The 17,037-nt window shown below is 56.9% G+C and overlaps 3 protein-coding genes across 3 annotated transcripts; all 3 read right to left on the bottom strand.

The window, feature by feature from the left end:
• Positions 1–1,643: 1,643 nt before the first annotated feature.
• BESB_083250 (putative cytochrome c) lies at positions 1,644–2,577 on the bottom strand (the record flags this gene model as incomplete). Its single annotated transcript, XM_029366675.1, has 2 exons — positions 1,644–1,821; positions 2,252–2,577. The coding sequence occupies 2 exons, from the start codon at positions 2,575–2,577 to the stop codon at positions 1,644–1,646; spliced, it is 504 nt and encodes a 167-aa protein (XP_029217135.1).
• Positions 2,578–4,655: 2,078 nt separating this feature from the next.
• BESB_083240 (zinc finger, C3HC4 type (RING finger) domain-containing protein) lies at positions 4,656–12,227 on the bottom strand (the record flags this gene model as incomplete). Its single annotated transcript, XM_029366674.1, has 11 exons — positions 4,656–5,351; positions 5,705–5,799; positions 6,340–6,858; positions 7,288–8,315; positions 8,949–9,190; positions 9,582–9,755; positions 9,989–10,051; positions 10,294–10,509; positions 10,792–10,860; positions 11,249–11,381; positions 12,073–12,227. The coding sequence occupies 11 exons, from the start codon at positions 12,225–12,227 to the stop codon at positions 4,656–4,658; spliced, it is 3,390 nt and encodes a 1,129-aa protein (XP_029217134.1).
• Positions 12,228–15,826: 3,599 nt separating this feature from the next.
• BESB_083230 (uncharacterized protein) lies at positions 15,827–16,625 on the bottom strand (the record flags this gene model as incomplete). The annotated part of the gene is made up of 2 exons (XM_029366673.1): positions 15,827–16,039; positions 16,431–16,625. The coding sequence occupies 2 exons, from the start codon at positions 16,623–16,625 to the stop codon at positions 15,827–15,829; spliced, it is 408 nt and encodes a 135-aa protein (XP_029217133.1).
• Between the last annotated feature and the right edge of the window lie 412 nt (positions 16,626–17,037).

The raw sequence follows: 17,037 nt of genomic DNA, 5'->3' as shown, positions 1-17,037 counted from the left end.
GTTCTGTTGTTTTCCTACCGATCGCATAATACATGCTGAGTCCCCATATGAGGCATAGCTCTCATACAGTACACAGGCCTCATGATTTCGGGCAGGACAACTCTGCCGAGGACGTTGTCAATCAGGGCGCCACCGGATCACCTGCACGTAGCCCCCCTTCACTTGCCTCTTCGCCTCCGCGGAATTAGGAGATATGCGAGCACCTCCAGGGTGATGACGAGGGGTGCGTAGCAGAACCCCGAGTGACTCTGAGTCGGCCTCCAGAGAAAATTTTGACGAGACATTGCTTTCTGAGAGGGTGTCGTCCCCCCTCCACCCTTGTGTTGCAGCCGTGCACCTACGCACACCCCTTGCCCCGCTAACCTGTTTCATAAAACCAGTGCATTGGAGCATCTCAAATTTCCGACTGTAGGAGAGGATTGACAAATATGGAGTACAAGGTTACGCAGGTTGTGCGGCGCATGTCTACAGTCTAGTGCACAACGGGGCGCTTCGGCACACTCTTACCCCTTCTCCGAGCATCCAGTTACAGAAGTGCCCCTGACTTGATAGTACAGGATTACTCTGCTATCTGAAGGTCGTACGTGGCGGAAACAATAAGTGTTGTGCATGCTTCCTTCAATATCTGCAGCAGATGGCATAACCTTGACGTGAACTAAGCAGCAACTAAAGAAGCATCGTCGACTGTATCATGGCATGGGGCTTCATCGCTTTCTATGCGTTTTGAAACGACATTCAGATCAGTGCGAAACCTGCGTTGTCAGTTTACCTCTATAGCGCCACGCGCGCCCGTGACAGCGAGTGCGCGCCCCGCTTCTGACTTCGTGGCACGGATACTGCCGTCGGCTGATATGACAATGGCATGCGAACCGCGGACAACGGAAATATTTTTCGTGTACGGTGAGAGCCTCTCCCCAGCGCCAGAAAAGCGGTATTCTCGCCCTCCACGCCGCCCTTGAGATTTGCTCGTCGCGTGTTAGCAAGAAAGCTCCAGAAAGTGTCTCTACGGTGCTTTGTATGTAGGCGGACTGCCGACTTCCCATTCTGTTTGTCTCGAACGCACGCGCTCTATGGTGATGAAGTGGCAGTGCGTGCGTTTCGGAGGGCGTTCTGTTCCACAAAAACAACACCATCCCCACCAGAACTTCGGTTCATAGGAGGGAGGCTCGTGTTTGCGGAAGTTTAATAAACAACTTCTGTGAACCGCCTCGCCGCCCTCCCCCCTTTCCCCGCCGCTGCTCTAACGCTCACATGACATATCAGTAAATCGCTCACGCAGCCTGAAAAATCCCCATGACGCGTCGTGTCCACCTGATTTCCTCTCAAAAGGCTGGAAAGTCGGTCCCGGTCGCGGCCGTCTCCTTACTCGTCACACTGGGGATCTTGGCCTTTGACCAAACAAGCGTGCATTGCAACGCGGTGTGTCACGAGAAGTTACCAAGGAGAAAGCTGAACCTATACACGCACAAATGCTGCTGCGTGGATGACAAAAAGACACTAGCTCTTCATCCCTTACATAAAAACGCGGCGAAACAACGGAGACCTTCTTGAAGGTTCAACCAAAGATCTCGCAGCTCTGAGCATCCGCCCGCGAGCTCGCAAATGTGTTCCCGTTTCAAGGATTACTGTTCTACACAACTCCCTCATGCTTTCGGTCCGTTCTCTGAAGACATGATATCGAGGATCTTCTTGCCGTTCGGATGCGACCACGTCAGTGTGCGAAGATAGTGCAGGATGTCCACTCGGTCTTGGAAGTTGCTAATTCCGAAGAAGTTCATGCCGACGACGCCGTTGATGAACATCTTCGGGTTCTTCATGTACCTGAACGCACGCAACGCCCTCCGTGGACACCCCTATATTTCTCAGAGGGGGCCGAAACCCCGTCAACACGTCGATGGCTGGACTCCGTGCCAAGGAACGGACGCACGAATGCCCCCTGCATCCTCGCGTACTCGTCTTGCTCCATATACTTCAGAAAACAGCAGAAATGCGACTCATCGCTACAGGGGAGGAAGGGGGGAGCAGAGGATAAGAAAGATACGGCTAGGGAACACTGCAGAATGAGCAGGTAGCAGATACGAACACGCTGTTGATTCTCATGAGACAACTGCGGCATACACAGCGCTTTACAGATCCGAGGCACCTGCGTCCCACGGCGCATTTGTCAGGTGTAACGCCTGTCGCGCAGGGTCATTTTTTTGGAGGCATGAAGACATGAATTTGTTATAGCGTCGCCGTCAGGTGCGCCTACCGCATGAGGTTGGCGTCGTTCCACACGACTCCCGAATCGGTGATGTGCGCGCTGATTGGCGAGCAGGCGGAGTCCTTCTCAACACCTGCTGTTCTCATGTACACATTCCAGAGGGTCGGTCCCCAGGAGGTGTTGCCCGCAATCAGATGTCGGCCGTCGGGAAAGATCGAGTGACATTGCGCGCAGTGCTTCTTGAAAAGCTTCGCACCGCGGACAGCGTCTCCCGGCGGAGCGACGAAGTCGTCTGTCACGTCGTCGTCTTCCACAAACCGCGAGGTCGCGACTCTCTCCCCGCCATTTCTTGAGGGGCCCTGCGGACGTGACATGGTGCCTGGAGATTCGGCAACATACGCGTTCGGACGCGACCGAAGAAGATACAGACTCGAACTGAACCGGCACTGCAGTGGCAGTAAAATAAAACTAGAGCCTATTGTACGGCAAGCCCTGCACAAATCATATGTGTGGGACCTCGGTAGGCGACAAAAGCGCGGCCTCCAGACAGAATTCTTCGCCCTCTGCGGAACCCGTTGCGCTCCAAGACGCGAAGGTCAGTTCGCAGGAAGGGCGGGCCGGCACTGCATCGCTGAATCGAGCGGCATGCGAATCGGCACACTTTGCGGGCGAGCTGAGACAGCTGCAGCTGCGCCCGCGGTGCATCCTCCCCTGCGCCTTTCGGGTAGCTCGCACTGCTCCAGTACCGTAAACCGGCGCGATTTTACAGAATCCGGAGTTGTTTAGAAGTAGGAGTAGAAGGCAAATAGGATCGCGCACCAGTGGCGGCAGACGGGGTGGCGGCAGACAGGTGAAAGGTGTAATCTGCGCTGCTGCCGCTGACTGTAACAGCTCGCAAAATTCGCTCACCGCTTCGATCTCACGGTAATCGGCTGGGAGCGTCGTCAAGCGTTTGAAGCTCTAGCGGCCTTGGCGGCACACCATAGAACCCGTTGGTATTCACTCTGCGTTTTGGCGGTCGAAGCGCAAGGACCGCTCTGGATAGCGGCGCACGTGGCTTGTTAGAATTGCTGAACGGCGGGCAATCACCAGTTGCAACGCGAAACCCACTGATACTAAGATTTTCACTCGGTTGTGTCAAAAGGCTTGCCCTACTCTGCAGTCACCGGCATAGATTGCAATTCCCACTGACACTAAGATTTTCACCCGGTTGTGTCAAAAGGCTTGCCCTACTCTGCAGTCACCGGCATAGATTGCAATTCCCACTGATACCAAGATTTTCACCCGGTTGTGTCAAAAGGCTTGCCCTACTCTGCAGTCACCGGCATAGATTGCAATTCCCACTGATACTAAGATTTACACCCGGTTGTGTCAAAATGCTTGCCTTACTCTGCAGAAACGCGGCATACGTCGGCAGCCCAGCGGCGGGTCCCTGTCCTTCGCGCATTAGGGGCCGTAAGTCACCTTCTACTGGTCCACTGCCCCGGGCTCACAGTTGAAACAAAGAAGTGTCCACGTGAAGTGAAAAAGTCGTCGCAGTGCAGTGTCTGCGCCTCCAGAACCTCAACGATGCAGCTGGTGTGTAGCACGAGAGTAATCAAAAAACCCCCCTGACGGAGAGTTCGTCGCTGGAACGCTATGTAGGAGGGCTTTAACAGCTTTGCAAGTGAAGAAGGAACGCAAGGGCCGTTTGAAAGCAGGCACTTTTCGAAGCCCGGTTTTTTTCAGGCCTTTAATCAGAGCGGGCTTTCCCTCCTGCGCGCCGACGGCGGGAGAATCTCCCCTCATGAGCGACTCAGAAGTTTAGGAGCTCGTGTGAGGCTGTCGGCTGAGTTGGCCTATATTAACATCGTCGGGATGGGACTGCCGAAATAGACAGTCTCGCAGGAGGAGGCGTCGCTTGGTGCATATTCGCTCTATCATTCAGTGTTGGGCACGAAATCACACTCTGCTAAAAACTCCAAACCGCTAGTGCCTTTCTCTGCTTGGAGCTCGCGGCGCTTCTGCGACTCCGCAAACCTAAAGCTACACATTTTCAACCTAAGATGTGGGAGTACACTATCTGGCGAGCAGACCGCCGTCTCCGGTCAGCTTGCCACGATCGACATCTCTTTTTCTGCAACACGTCTCCTTCCGCGAAAGCGAAAGATGATCGAAGCCAGTCCCAATTCAGAACACAATGAAGCACGACTCGAGTCACACGCTGAGCGTAGTAGCAACGCGGCGGGTGGCTGCTGGGGCAGAAGTGGCAAACCTCTTAAGTGGGAGCTTCACATAGAGGATTGTCTTCCGGAAACACACACACAGCGCTGACGTCCCTTCGAAAAACCATAACACTCGCCCCTTGTATAGATGTTTGACGACTCTTCTTTCCTCCACTAATTTGTTCAGCCTTGGTGCTATGCAACGTGAATTTGGACATCGAAGGCGACGTATCGTCTGCGCGGTTCTTTCACTCGTGATTTTCCGAACTCTCTTTTCTCCCTTCGTCAGCTTCTTCGCGACTGTGCCTCGCCCTTTGCGCGCATAGTGAATCGTCTCCGTTGTCCTCTTGGGCGCGTGGCTCGGAAGCGAGGGCTGCCCGCAGACCAGAGGAGGAATCCTGAAGTTCTCCCTTCTCTCCGTGCAATCCCCCGTCGGTTTGCGACTCCCTCGCATGGCTGTCTGCTGGAAGCAACGTCGGCGGGGGGACGTCCTCTCGGTCCGAGGGCAGGTCACGTCGCGCGTCCTGCCGCACGTCCTGCGGAGGCGACGAACGAAGGACAGAAGACGTCGACGACTGCGGTGCACGGGAAGGGCCTGCAGCAGACGCAGCGAGAGAAGGAGGCGAAAGAGGAGAAGATGCAGAGACAGGCAGACGGTGAGATGCAGACTGGGATGAAGAGCCCAGAGGGAGAGAAGACGAAAAAGCGGCGGGTGAAGCGAGAGACGCGGACGACGGTGACGAAGTGCCCCCGTGCAACGCGGCCGAGGAGGCAGCAGGAGACAGACGAGGAGACAAAGACGAGGAGGAAGACGCGGCAGAACTCGGCGCTTCCGATGCACTCGATGGAGCGACCACGGGCAAGGGATCAGGCGAAGGCGGCGCGGGGGCGGGCTCAGCGGCCTCGAGCCGCGGAAGAGGCGGCAAGGGAATCGCGCGAACGCCCTGATACGCACAAGCACAGCAAATACATCCTCACTCCACGAGCCGTTGGCAAATATCCCTTCAGACGCGCAATAAACAGAGACCTATGGATGCAGCATACCCACTGCCGCCCGGCGGCACAGACAAGCAGACACGCTCTCACACGCTGAGGCCGCAACAAGCTCGCATACGGCTATGCGTATATAAAAAAAACATGTATAAATATAAATATTTATATACTGTGCATCTAAGCATGTACGTAGATGTATGGCGCCAAGCCGGTAGCGAGAGTCCGAAGTAGGCGACGAGCTTCGCGACAGACGGCTACGAGCGTCGGTAGAGCAGGACGCCACGCAATGCGGACTCCCACTTACTGCCAGGTAGATGAGGTAGCGAGCGATGCGATCAAAAAGGCGCCCTAGGAGACCCGGGGCTTGGTAGCCCGCGAGAGTCAAGAAGAATTCCGGCACTGAGCAGATGGAAAGAGTGCGAACAGGCGGCCACTATTTCAGGCAGGCAGAGAGAACCCCGGAGCGAGAGTTTCCGCCTGCTCACGAGGAAAAAGAAACGTATTGCAAAAGGATTCAGAGTCCGCCCCTTGGGACAAGAGCGATATAGGGCTCAGGCGCATTGGCGTGCACGGTAACTTCCTGCCCGTTTCTGTGCTAAACGTATCTACACACAGGAATATGCAACTGTGGTGGGAAGCTGCGGAAACTTGTGAGATCTGCAGGTGCTGCGTGAGTCTCGCAACGGTGCGCTACTCGCGCGTGGCCTTGGCTCGCGGACACGAGGGACGCCCGTAGCCTCGCGTCAGGGCTCGTATCAATGCACACGTGGAAATGTGTATATATATATACATGTATATGCATATATATATATATATATATATACATTGTGAGTGAGTATGCGTGTGGCTGCGTGCACCCGCACGTGTGCCTTTGGTCTTCGCCGTTGCAGTCCTGCCTGCACGGAGGGAACGTATCCCTGGCCCTGTAGGTCGACTTACATTCGACGTGGAAGGCTGCAACGGGTGAGAGGCGCATGGCGGTGACGTGCCTCATGCCCCAAAGGGTCGCCGCTGCGATCGCGGGCTCCGCTGCGAGAGCCGCTGACTCCTCTGCAAGCATTTCAACAGCAACAGCTGCTGCAGTTTCCTCGTCGCTGCGCGCAGGACCAGACGGAGGCCCAGAAACGCCCTCCGCGTCTTGCCTCTCTACTTGCTCGGCTTCTTGGCCTCTTCCTTCTTCGCCTCCTGGGAGGCCGGAGCGTGAGGCCAAAGAAGAGGGGACGCTCGGCCCCGCTGGGTGAACTGACTCTTCCGTCCCCGCGGTCGGGCCCCCCGCGGTCGCCGTCGCCCCTCCCGTCCCCGACCCCACAGGGACTGTCCCTGCCTGCGCCGCGACCGCGGTCGCGACGACCGAGGGAGGAATCGGAGAGAACGAGCCAAAGAGGTCCGCGGCTGCAGCGACCGTCTGCGGGTCCGAAGAGGGCAAGGCCACGACGACGACCAGCGGCGTATAGGGCTCTACACGAAAAGACACCAACAGGAACAGCAAAAGAAGTTGCAGGTTTTCGACAGGCGTGCGCATCGTCGCCGCGCGAAGGCCTCTCCCTCCTGTCGTCCACCGAAGCATCGCGAGAGCAGTACAGAAGCTAAACACCCGAGTCGGCAGGCGCAGATGCACCTATACACGCAGACCTAGCCCTACACGTATATATATATATATATCAATGCATGTGTTGTGTTTTTGAGCCTCCGCCTTGACTGTGGGCTGTGCGTCGTCCGCTTCCACGGATCCCAAGCGACGCGGCGATGCATGAGAAGCGGCTGGTTCAGCAGAAATCGCGGTGGCGCGCACACGCGAGGTATTCTAGGAACACGCAGAAATGGAAAGACGGTGGCGACGGTCAGCTCACGGGCACTTCGTCGCTCAAACAAGCAAAGAGGCCCTACCCCCGTCGAATTCGTCGTCTTCAGACTCCGCGACTTGCTCCGTCGCCCCGTCGTCGCGCTGAGGCCGCCCAGCCGCGGCCTCGGCAGCTGCTGCGGCGATGAGCGACGCAGCCGCTGCGGCCCCAGAGGAAGGAAGCGAACCCGAGGCGCTAGGTGCGTGCGAGGCTGCAGCGGACGAAGAAACCGCCGAAACAGCAGACGCTGGAGAATGGGGATCGGCCGACGAGGAAGGCGGAGACGCAGCAGGAGAGGATGCGCGGGAAGGAGACGACGCCGCCGAGGTCGCGTGAGCGAGGGCGAGGCCCGGCGTTGCAGCAGCCGCCTCGGTTGGGGGCGCGGACGCAGCCGCGCGACCCGAGACGGCAGCGGAGCAGGAAGAGACAGGAGACGGTTCTGAGGCGCCGACAGAGACGCTTGCAGGCACCTGAACAGGCGGCGCAGCGGGTTCGTCGGACTCACGATTCGAAGAAGTGGCAGACGAAGATGAAGCAGGCGAAGGAGGTAAGAAACTGAGAGAAGGCGCCAGTCCAGTAGGGCCTGCAGCAGGTGCGGGGTCCGACGAAGGCGGAGAAGAGGCGGAAGAGGAGGAACTCGATTCATACCGCTGTGCATACGAGGGGCTGCCGGAAGTGGAAGCCGCAGCCCCGGTCCCTTCAGAGGAAGGAGACACTGCAGACGAAGAGGAAGACTCTGACGGAGAAGAAGATGATGGAGCGGAAGATGAGGAAGAAGCAGAGGAAGGAAGGGAAGAAGACGGGGAAGAGGAAGAAGCGGAGGGCGAAGACGAAGACGAAAAAGACGGAGAGGACGAAGACGAAGAGGACGAAGACGAAGAGGAAAGAGACGAAGAGGACGAAGACGAAGAGGAGAGAGCAGAAGAAAGTTCTTGATTTCCATCTGCTCCTCTTGCATCCCGCGCATGCGTTTCTCGGCCTGCAGGCCTTCTTTCTGCCTCTGTCGTCGGTCGCGCGGAAGAAGGCCTCGACTCAGCGCCGCGCGCCGAGGACGGCAACGCCGGGGCGCGGCAGCTGAAAAAAAGAGGGAAAGGTAACACCCCAGAACTTCTTTGTACCAATATATGTTGGTGATTCAGAAGTTGTTTTCCCAAGAACTAACGCGATCCCCCCCCCCCTCCCCCCCTAAATACAAGTGCGCGCCTGGACCATCAACCACACGCCTGCAATTGAGGCGTCCTTTGCGCAATACATTTATATTAGGATTACAACACGTGAGACTTTTAGGGATAATCTTACAAGTCGAAAGGGAAACAACCCTGAACATGAATTCAGAACACGTCACGCCTTGGCTGTTGCTCTCTCTCTGCGCACACAAAGTCTGCACGCGCGTGTGAGTATTCCGATGTGCACCGTCTGTCCCAGCGGTCAGCGACGTCTAAGCAACCATTCACGTCCCGGAGCGGAAAGTGGAAGATCCAAAACTGCCTGAGGACACGTGTCGCGAGGTTGCGAGTCTTCCACCGCCTCTGACCCTATGGACAGACAGGTAGATAGATAGACACCGATGGACGCAAGTGCATCTACATATAGACGCAACTCCATCTCCGCACTGAAGAAAAGTCCGCGCATTCAGGCGTGAGCAGGTGACTCCCGCGCGTGCTCGCCGGCGCGAAAGGCGAGGCCTCGCAGGAGAGGGCTTCTTACATGGGACAGATGACGCTGGAGCTCGCTGTCAGCCACTGCTGCAGACAGGAGAAGTGGAAGGAGTGGCTGCACGGCAGACGCTTGAAGCCCTCTCCGCGCCTCCGAGTCTCCCGGCAAATCACGCAGAAGAACTGGTCTGAGGCCGCTGGCGTGTCGCCCTGCTCGTCCTCCTCGCCCTCGACGTCAGGCAGCACGCTTCCCAGCGTGCGGCACACCAGCACGTGGTTCCGGAGAGCCTGCGACTGCGGAAGCCGTCGCCAGGGAGAAGAGAAGAAGAGGAACGCAAAGATCGCACGCGTGCCCAAAGAGCGGGTTCCTGTCGACCTGACCTCCCACGCACGCGGCGACAGCGACGCGCATGCGGATAAAACACGCCGCCGTCGGTCCGAGGAGCTTGGGTGATGCAGGCGCACACTCGCGGAAACAGACGCCGATCACGGCACGCGAGGCCGTGAAACAGATGAATTTTCAAAGCGCAGGAGAGAACGTGCGCAGCAAGAGGATGCATATGCATATATACATACACAGCGGAAACTAGAGTGCGCAGATTCCCGATGCACACACGTCCACACGCATATATATATGTACACGTGTATATGAATATATATGTATGCAGGTGGTTCGAAAGCTTACAGCTTGGTGTATGACGCCGAAGGCGTTTTTGACGCGCATGAAGAGGAGGAGGTCAGCGATGTGAAGGAGGCCGCTTGCGCCCTGTTGCCAGACGAGAAATTGCTGCGCGACGAGAAGCAGCCCCGTGAAGATGCGCATCAACTGCGTCGAGACCAAAACTGCAGACCAGTACGTCTGCAGGCAGCGCAGAAAACAAAAACAACACACATGCCTAAATATCTATAGACAGACAGGTACAGGTAGACAGAGAGATAGATGGATGCAGATAGAGCGATATAGATAGATCGCTTGGTAGATACACAGAGGTTGTGCGGTGAGAGAACTGCCTGGGCTGCAAAAGGAGCCTAGCCGACCCGAGAGTGAGAGCTGCGGAATTCATCAGGGACCGTCAAGCCCCCGAGCCTTACGTGGTGCGGCGCGACGAGGAGAGACAGCTGCACGGCGAAGCACGAGAGCGTGAGCGCAGTGACCTGAAGAGAGACCGAAAACTCAGCAAAGCGCGGAGCGTATTTCTGTCAGAACGCGCAAAGTTTGGAGAAATCCGCTTTCTGTTTTGAAAACGCAGCTGGCGAGGGGGAGCCAGCGCCGTCGCCGGCCTCTCCCGTCCTTTTCTTCTCTGTCCACGCACAGAAACAGACGCAGCCAGACTGGGGCCCAGCTGCACGCGTCTCTGTGTGCGGAGCGGCAAGTCCCTAAGAGAGCAGGCTCTCACATCGTAGAGAAGAATGAGTTTGGTTTTCGCGTGCGCGTCGTAGAAGACGCCTGAGCCGACGAGGGTCCACGCGAGCGCGCCGAGGAGAATCACAAGCGAGTAGAGGAAAAACGGAAGGCCGCTGGAGTCGCTGCGCGTGGCTTCCGCGGGGATGGGGTTGTCCAGGCGATCCTTGACCACGCGAAGTGACGCCTCCATGAAGACCGGCGGAGTGAGCTGAAAAAAACGTGCGGATCCGCACCCACAGCCAGCCTGCTCCTGCGCAGTTGCTAAGTTTCCGCGGAGACTCAGCGACGCGCAGGCGCTGTCCCCCTGCGTCCTCGAGTCCTCGTGAGTGCCTTTGATCATCCCGACCGAGGCAAGGTGACTACGTGATACCCACACCCGCACAAGCACTGCTCAAGCGAGGCTAAGGCCTAACCCCTGTTTTTCTAGACGCCTGCGACAAAGAGGAAGAGCTGGCGCGGTGAACGCGAAAAAAAACGAACTGCTGCTTACCCAAATCACCCAGTAAAGGCTCTCCCGGAGGTCGTACGAGATTCCTACCACGAGCATCGCAGCTTGTACCTGAGCGTCACAAACGCGCGAAACATGACGCATCTCTGCCTCTTCGTCTGGAAGAAAATGCATCGAGAGAAAAACAGAATTCTCTTGTCGCAGGCCCTCGCCTCTTAATCCCGTCTCTCGCTCACCTGGAGACGGCGCGCATGTCGCACACCGAAAAGAGACATACACGTAAAAAACAAAGAAACCATGGAAAAACGAGGACTCATACAGACAGACAGACCGACAGACAGACATACGCACATACACTACACGTACATACATACATACATGCATACATACATACATATACATGCATGCGTACATGCACACATCTACAAACATCCACGTACATGCACACACACCCATGCGTATATAGATAGAGATAGAAATATATATCGGTGTGTCTAACCGCTTTTTCGAAGATCTTTTCCTTTGCGCGGTTTCGCTCAAAGACGCGGAGCTTGCCGATGAACAGCCTCGTGGAGATTTCCATGACGACGTAGCTCGTGAGCGCGACGAGAACCCAGCAGAGCAGAAGCGACCTGACTCGCAACAAGCAAAAACGCACTCGCTTTTCGACCTCGCAAGCACTCTCTACAGTCGCACAGACGCCATTCAAGGGAGCGCGCCCAGGCGGATTCGAGGCACGCTCTTCATCGGCACAGACGAGGAATCTGAGCGGACTGCAAACGCCCGCGCACGTCTGTCGCATCCGCGTCGCGCCTGAAGTCTCGAAACTACAGACGCAGAGACCTACCCATGCATGCGCGCAGATACATACGCATGTATGTAAGTACTACTAATTCCTAGTACTGCAAGGCCTTCGATAATCCAATTAGCTGCCTCTGTGTTTGACACCATCAAGCTAGTACTTAGTGACTCGCGTCGTGAACCCCCATAGGCATGTTCAAGCGTGGATGCACTGCATGTCATATACACATATTTCAGCACCTATCCATAAATACGACGCATACAGTCACGGTGGCGGACTCCGTTGCTTATCTCCCGCGGAAGCCGCAGACGTGCCCCCCGCAAGCCTGCGTGATGCTGCCAAGCCCGAAACATCCGTCTAGAGTTTAGGGTTTCGTCGCGTCCCGCCCACGACCCTTTACACAGCAGAGAGAAGGGGCTTCTGCCGCGAAGCATAGAGAGACGGATCCTGTTGAAGGGCAGTGACTTATGCACAGCAGAGCAAGGCACGAGGAGAGAGGAAAGAGACGTTCGGAGACTCACTCGATTCCGCGTATCCACTCGAGGAGAGATCGCGTGCGCATGAGCGAGTGCACGCACGCCGCTGCAGCGACCGCCCAGCTCAGGAGGCCGGCGCGCAGCGACAACACCAATCCATGGCTGCTGCTCTGCGCTCCTCCGCGCTCGGGCGGCTCCATTTTTCCCTCTCGCGAGACTTGCACGTCTCAGAAGCCCTCTGGCTCGACCTTTCTCTAACCCCCCGAATTCTCTTCTTCTCAGGCGCGTCGACCTTCAGCCGCCCGCCCCTCGCCCCTCTCTGCGGCGTTCTTCTCTTCTCGAAGGCGTCCTATTCTCCCTAGCGCGACTTCCGCGCGTTTGGTGGGAGCATCTGAACGCGAAGCAGGAGCCTGCGGCTCCTCTGCGTCTCGACAAAAACCGCCGCCAGTTGAACGGCGAAATGGAGAGGAAAGGAGGGGAAAACCGGAAGGACTCCGCAGACTGAAGCACCTCACGCAGAGGAGTCCTGTCGGCAGAAACAGATGAGAAAGCCTCTACGCGTGCGGCTTGGGCAGAGCGCCAGGCATGAGCAGATGCGCATAAAAACGGGTATAGAGGCGCAGTGCAGCCCAGCGGCCCAAGAGTCTACGTGACGAAAAACGAGAAAGAAGGGAAGGGAGCACCTCCCCCAGACGCCCTGAGTTCGTTCAAAGGTGAGAAGAAAAGATGAAGGCGAGCATACGCAGCGGCTGGGCAGCGGCGCAGCCGGCGCGCCAGACTCGAGAAGGCGTGCGAGGACTAACGAGAGAAGTGGAGACGGAGGATGAGCGGAGGAGGCGAAGGAAAGACTCCGACAGCGGCACGCTCGACAGGAAGACACTGCTGTGGCTGCCGGAGCATTGATGAAGAGTTATGTGGCGCGGAGAAGCGAAAAAAAAACAGCCGCAGAGAATCACTTTCTTCTGCGTACCTCGAGACATAGACTGCGAAGTACAGAACGAAAGGCGCGACGACGGAGGAGACGAAAACCGCTGGGGAGAGAGACGAGATGGATCACAGACAAGAAGGAGACGAGAGGGCGGAGCAGAGCCCGACGAAGATGAAGCAGAGGTCTACTTGTTTTCGATGCACAATCTTGGAGTTTGCGAAAAGAAAGAATGCGCGCAGCTGGTGTCCTCTTCCGAGCGATGTTCAGCGTACAGACAGCCGTACCCTAAGACACCGGCTTCACCCTCGCTGCAAATTAAAGAGGAGAAAGTTGGGAATGCGTTTCAGAGACCGGAGACCGCACCGGGTTGAGATCAGGGCCTTTCCGAATGCGAGAAGGGGGAAAGCGCGATGCGGGCGCGACACACTTTGCGAAGCAACACGCAGGCTGCACGGCCTGAGAGAAGAGGCGGAGGCAGACGTGAAAGGCTCTTCACGGCTCTCTTCGGTGTAGCTCCTCACTGTTGAAAACCGCGGCGAAATCAAAAGGAAATGGAAAGAAACCGCCACTGGAAGGCGTTCGTCCGCCAGCGGCATGTGAACGAGCCGTTTGAGCAACAGTGTGTAGCTTCACAGGGAACGCTACAGAGCGGCAGACACACCAAGCAACTGGCCTCTCCTTTCCTTCCGAAGGGCGATCAGAACAGCGCCAAAAATGACGTGAAAGATCCCTCGCGCCTCATTTCAGAGAACCAAAAAGGAAATGGCAACGCGTTTGCTGCACGTTTGGCTGGCGCCTGCTTTGCGTGAGGATCCTGAGGCCTCAGAACTTCGCCAAACGAAACTCTGAGGCGGTCTCAGCGCATGCGCCGCCGCAGCTGACCCCCCGACGCGGCAAGCCTGTGGAAGGCGGCTGTATCGAATCAAAAAGAAGAGAAGAGGCGCCCCAGCCACGAGAGAGAGGGCCGAAAGCTGTTTCGAGGCAGGAGGAACAAAGAATAAACTGCAAAAATGCAAATACACATCAGCAGTGCAAGCGGCGAAGAGGTTGACGCGGCAGTGGCGGGTACGTACACTGCAGGCCCCTGGAAAAGCCGATAAAAAGTCGGGCCTCGGGACGTCTGTGCGTGTATTCGATGTTTTAGTTGCCTATCGCGGATATCTGTGGCCTTCGAGGCGAAAAACGCGGAAGCCTCACGCGTATTGAAGAGGCCCGGGTGAGGCGCGCCTACTCATGCTGCTACCCACACGTGTTTGAACTGAATGCGTCTCCGTTTACGTCTCGCAGTTCACTCCGCAACCAGCCAACGCAAGGCCCCGTTTCACCCTCGAAGTGCTGAGGCTGCCGCGGCCGCGCCGACGAGCCAAGGGCGGCTGAGGGCCCCAGTCATGCAACTCTTTCTGAGTAAAAGGTGTCTCCTGAGCGATGAAGGGTTTGGGCGCAGGCCTTCAGGAGCGAACCCCCCAGGCTTCCTCCGCCCTCACACAGCTGCGGAGAAGGCTTTCAGTCGCTTTTTGATGTAGTTTTATGTGTCTCTGCGCCGCAAAGGCCCTGGCGGCGAGACAGAGAAGGCGAGTCGAGAGAGACAAAAGGACAGGCGGGACAGCGATGCCTCTGTTCCCTTGACGCGTGATGATAGCGGCGTTCAGTCGGTCTGCGAGTGTTTGTTCCGTGCCTGACACGAATGTGCGAGAAGGAAGTTTCGCTGGAACTGTGCGGATTCGTAAGTGGAGAGGCGCCGCGGGAGCGACGCCCTCCTCTCAGAGCAGCGCCCTCAGACGCACTGCCTCGGCTTGCGAAAAGGGCGGAGACGCATGCAAAAGTTAGCCTTGTATGCTTCACTCAATCAGATACAGCAAACACGTCTGCTGCTGGGCGTCTGTGGCCTAAAGATGCTCTCGAGACCCCGACATTTATATAGAAATGGTTATGTTCCTACGTGAAAAGACGAAGAAGCACAAGAGTGGCAGGTCTAAATGTCTGGATTACAGACGTTGTTGCACAGAAGCAGAAAAATGGGGGACAGGCCCTCGCATGGATGCCTCTTCAGAACCTCGGCGCGTTGGGAACTGGGTCAGGATTCCCTTAAGGACGCGCCTCTCGACACTTTGAACAGAAAAGCAAAACGTCAAACCTCAGCAACGAGGAATGCTCAGCACGTCCGCGCGCCCGAGCCTCTGAGGCCGTCTCTGCAGCGCCTCCCCAAGCGTGCACAGAAGGAGCATCCGCATATGGATAGAACTACCTATCCAGAAGAACAAAAACAGATGTAGACAGGAAGGGCTTTACGTATACGCACAACGAGGACAGGGCGCAACGGGTCGACACGCATGCGCCAGGTAGAGGCAAGCCTTTATCGAGCGGAAGACGACAGAAAAACCTCATCAACGACAAGTCTGAAGGACTGTGCACTTTTTCGCCGTCCGCCTTCGCCTCTTGGCTTCTTGCGCAAGCGTGCGTGTCAGACATGTTTCGAAAAAACTGAAAAAAAAACCATCAAACGACCAGCTGGAGAGACGTCTCTCTACCGCCAGAGCTGCCTCTCGCCCTCGCGGAAAAGGCTTGCCGGGATTGGAAGGCAGTTCGCCTCCGCTTGTGTCGAAACGGAGTCGCCCGCGCAGCCTTCAGCATCCTACGCTCCACGCTTCATTTTCTGGCTTGGCTGGAGTGCCCTCGCACGAAGAGAATAACTCGCCTGCGACGGAAAGCAGAGCGAACGCGGGCGTCTCGCAGTCAGCCATTCCGAAATCCAGCGGTCTTCCCGCGGAGCGTCTTCCTGTCGGGCGGCTCAGGCCGCGGCAGCCTTCGCCACCAACCGCGACTCCGGCTCGTTTTCTGAGCAGGCGTCCGTCGTTGTCCCTGGCGACGGCCTCAGCCGAGGACGCCTTCGCCGTCCTGCTCTTCGCCGCAGAAGAACTGTCGCACGGCCTTGCTGACGTCCCCGCCCTGCGAGCGAAGGGCCTTCTCTGCAACCGACGCGGGGAGCAGAAGCAGATCTTTCACTTCGGCAACTGCCTTCGGGTCGACGTGAGCCGCGCTCTGCACGTCCTTACGATTCAGCGAGTTCATCAGCGCCGCGCGTTGCTGAGGAAAAACAGAGTCCAGCAGCGACTACCGAGACATGCGTGCGTAAAAGTCGTGAACGCGGACACCGGCGCGCCCGCGTCGCGATACAGAGGTCATATAGATTTGTCGTTGCACTTGGGTACAGATGAAAGAGAAAGATAGAAAGTTGGCGGGCGGTTCGGGCGAGACACAGCGCAGCAGATAGCTCTGCAAGTCGAAGAAAAGGTTCCGATGCACCGAAAAAGAGACACACAAGTAGAGATATAAAGATGACTCGAGAGAAAGGAACAGGAGGACGAGATGGAGGTGATACAGTGGATGTCAGAGTCAGGCGCGCGGGGGGGCTGGCAGAGTCAGGCTCGCGAGTCTAAGGGATACACCTTAGACTTCGAGGCGCCGGATGTCTTACCGAATCGTTCATTTCCATCGCGCCGCTCTCGCCGTCGTGACGATCTCCGTCGCCGAGAGCGGCGAGCTCCTTCTCCGCACGTCGCTCCTTTCCTCCCTCGTCGGGAAGAGGCTTTTCAGGTTCTTCCTCATCTCCGTCCGCGACAGCTGCCGCAGGGTCGCGCTCTGCGGGCTTGTCTTGACGAGGCGGCGTCATCGTCGGTCGCAAAAAAACAGAAAAAGCGTCGTGAGTATCTCTCAGCTTCGTTCTGCGAGAAGAAAGAAGCGAGTCTCTTTTTCGGATAGCCTCGGGGCAGCGGTATCGGCGGCAAGGGGTACACAACGGCTGGCGCTGTCGCGAAGCTCACGGCTGATGCGCCTGTTCGAAGTCGACAGCGACACGATCCTCAGCTGTAGTCCCCTCTTCTCGTTCTCTCTCCTCTCTTCTTCAATTCCTCACGTGTCAGGCGATCCCCCTGCTCTACTTTCACGTAACGCACGTGTTTTCGGTGTGGAATCGGGTCCTGCCGATTGCCGTGCTTTCACGCTGAGAGAGGATCCTCCCTCGTCCTGCGAGAAGCTCGAGAGTTTCGATGTGCTTCACTCAAGCGACGCGAAGTGATTTTCTC

This window comes from Besnoitia besnoiti, chromosome VIII (assembly GCF_002563875.1).
Source record: "Besnoitia besnoiti strain Bb-Ger1 chromosome VIII, whole genome shotgun sequence".
In the NCBI taxonomy this organism is placed as follows: Eukaryota; Apicomplexa; class Conoidasida; order Eucoccidiorida; family Sarcocystidae; genus Besnoitia; species Besnoitia besnoiti.
The sequence above is the reverse complement of the archived record's forward strand: the minus strand, read 5'-3'. Positions and strand labels throughout refer to the sequence as shown.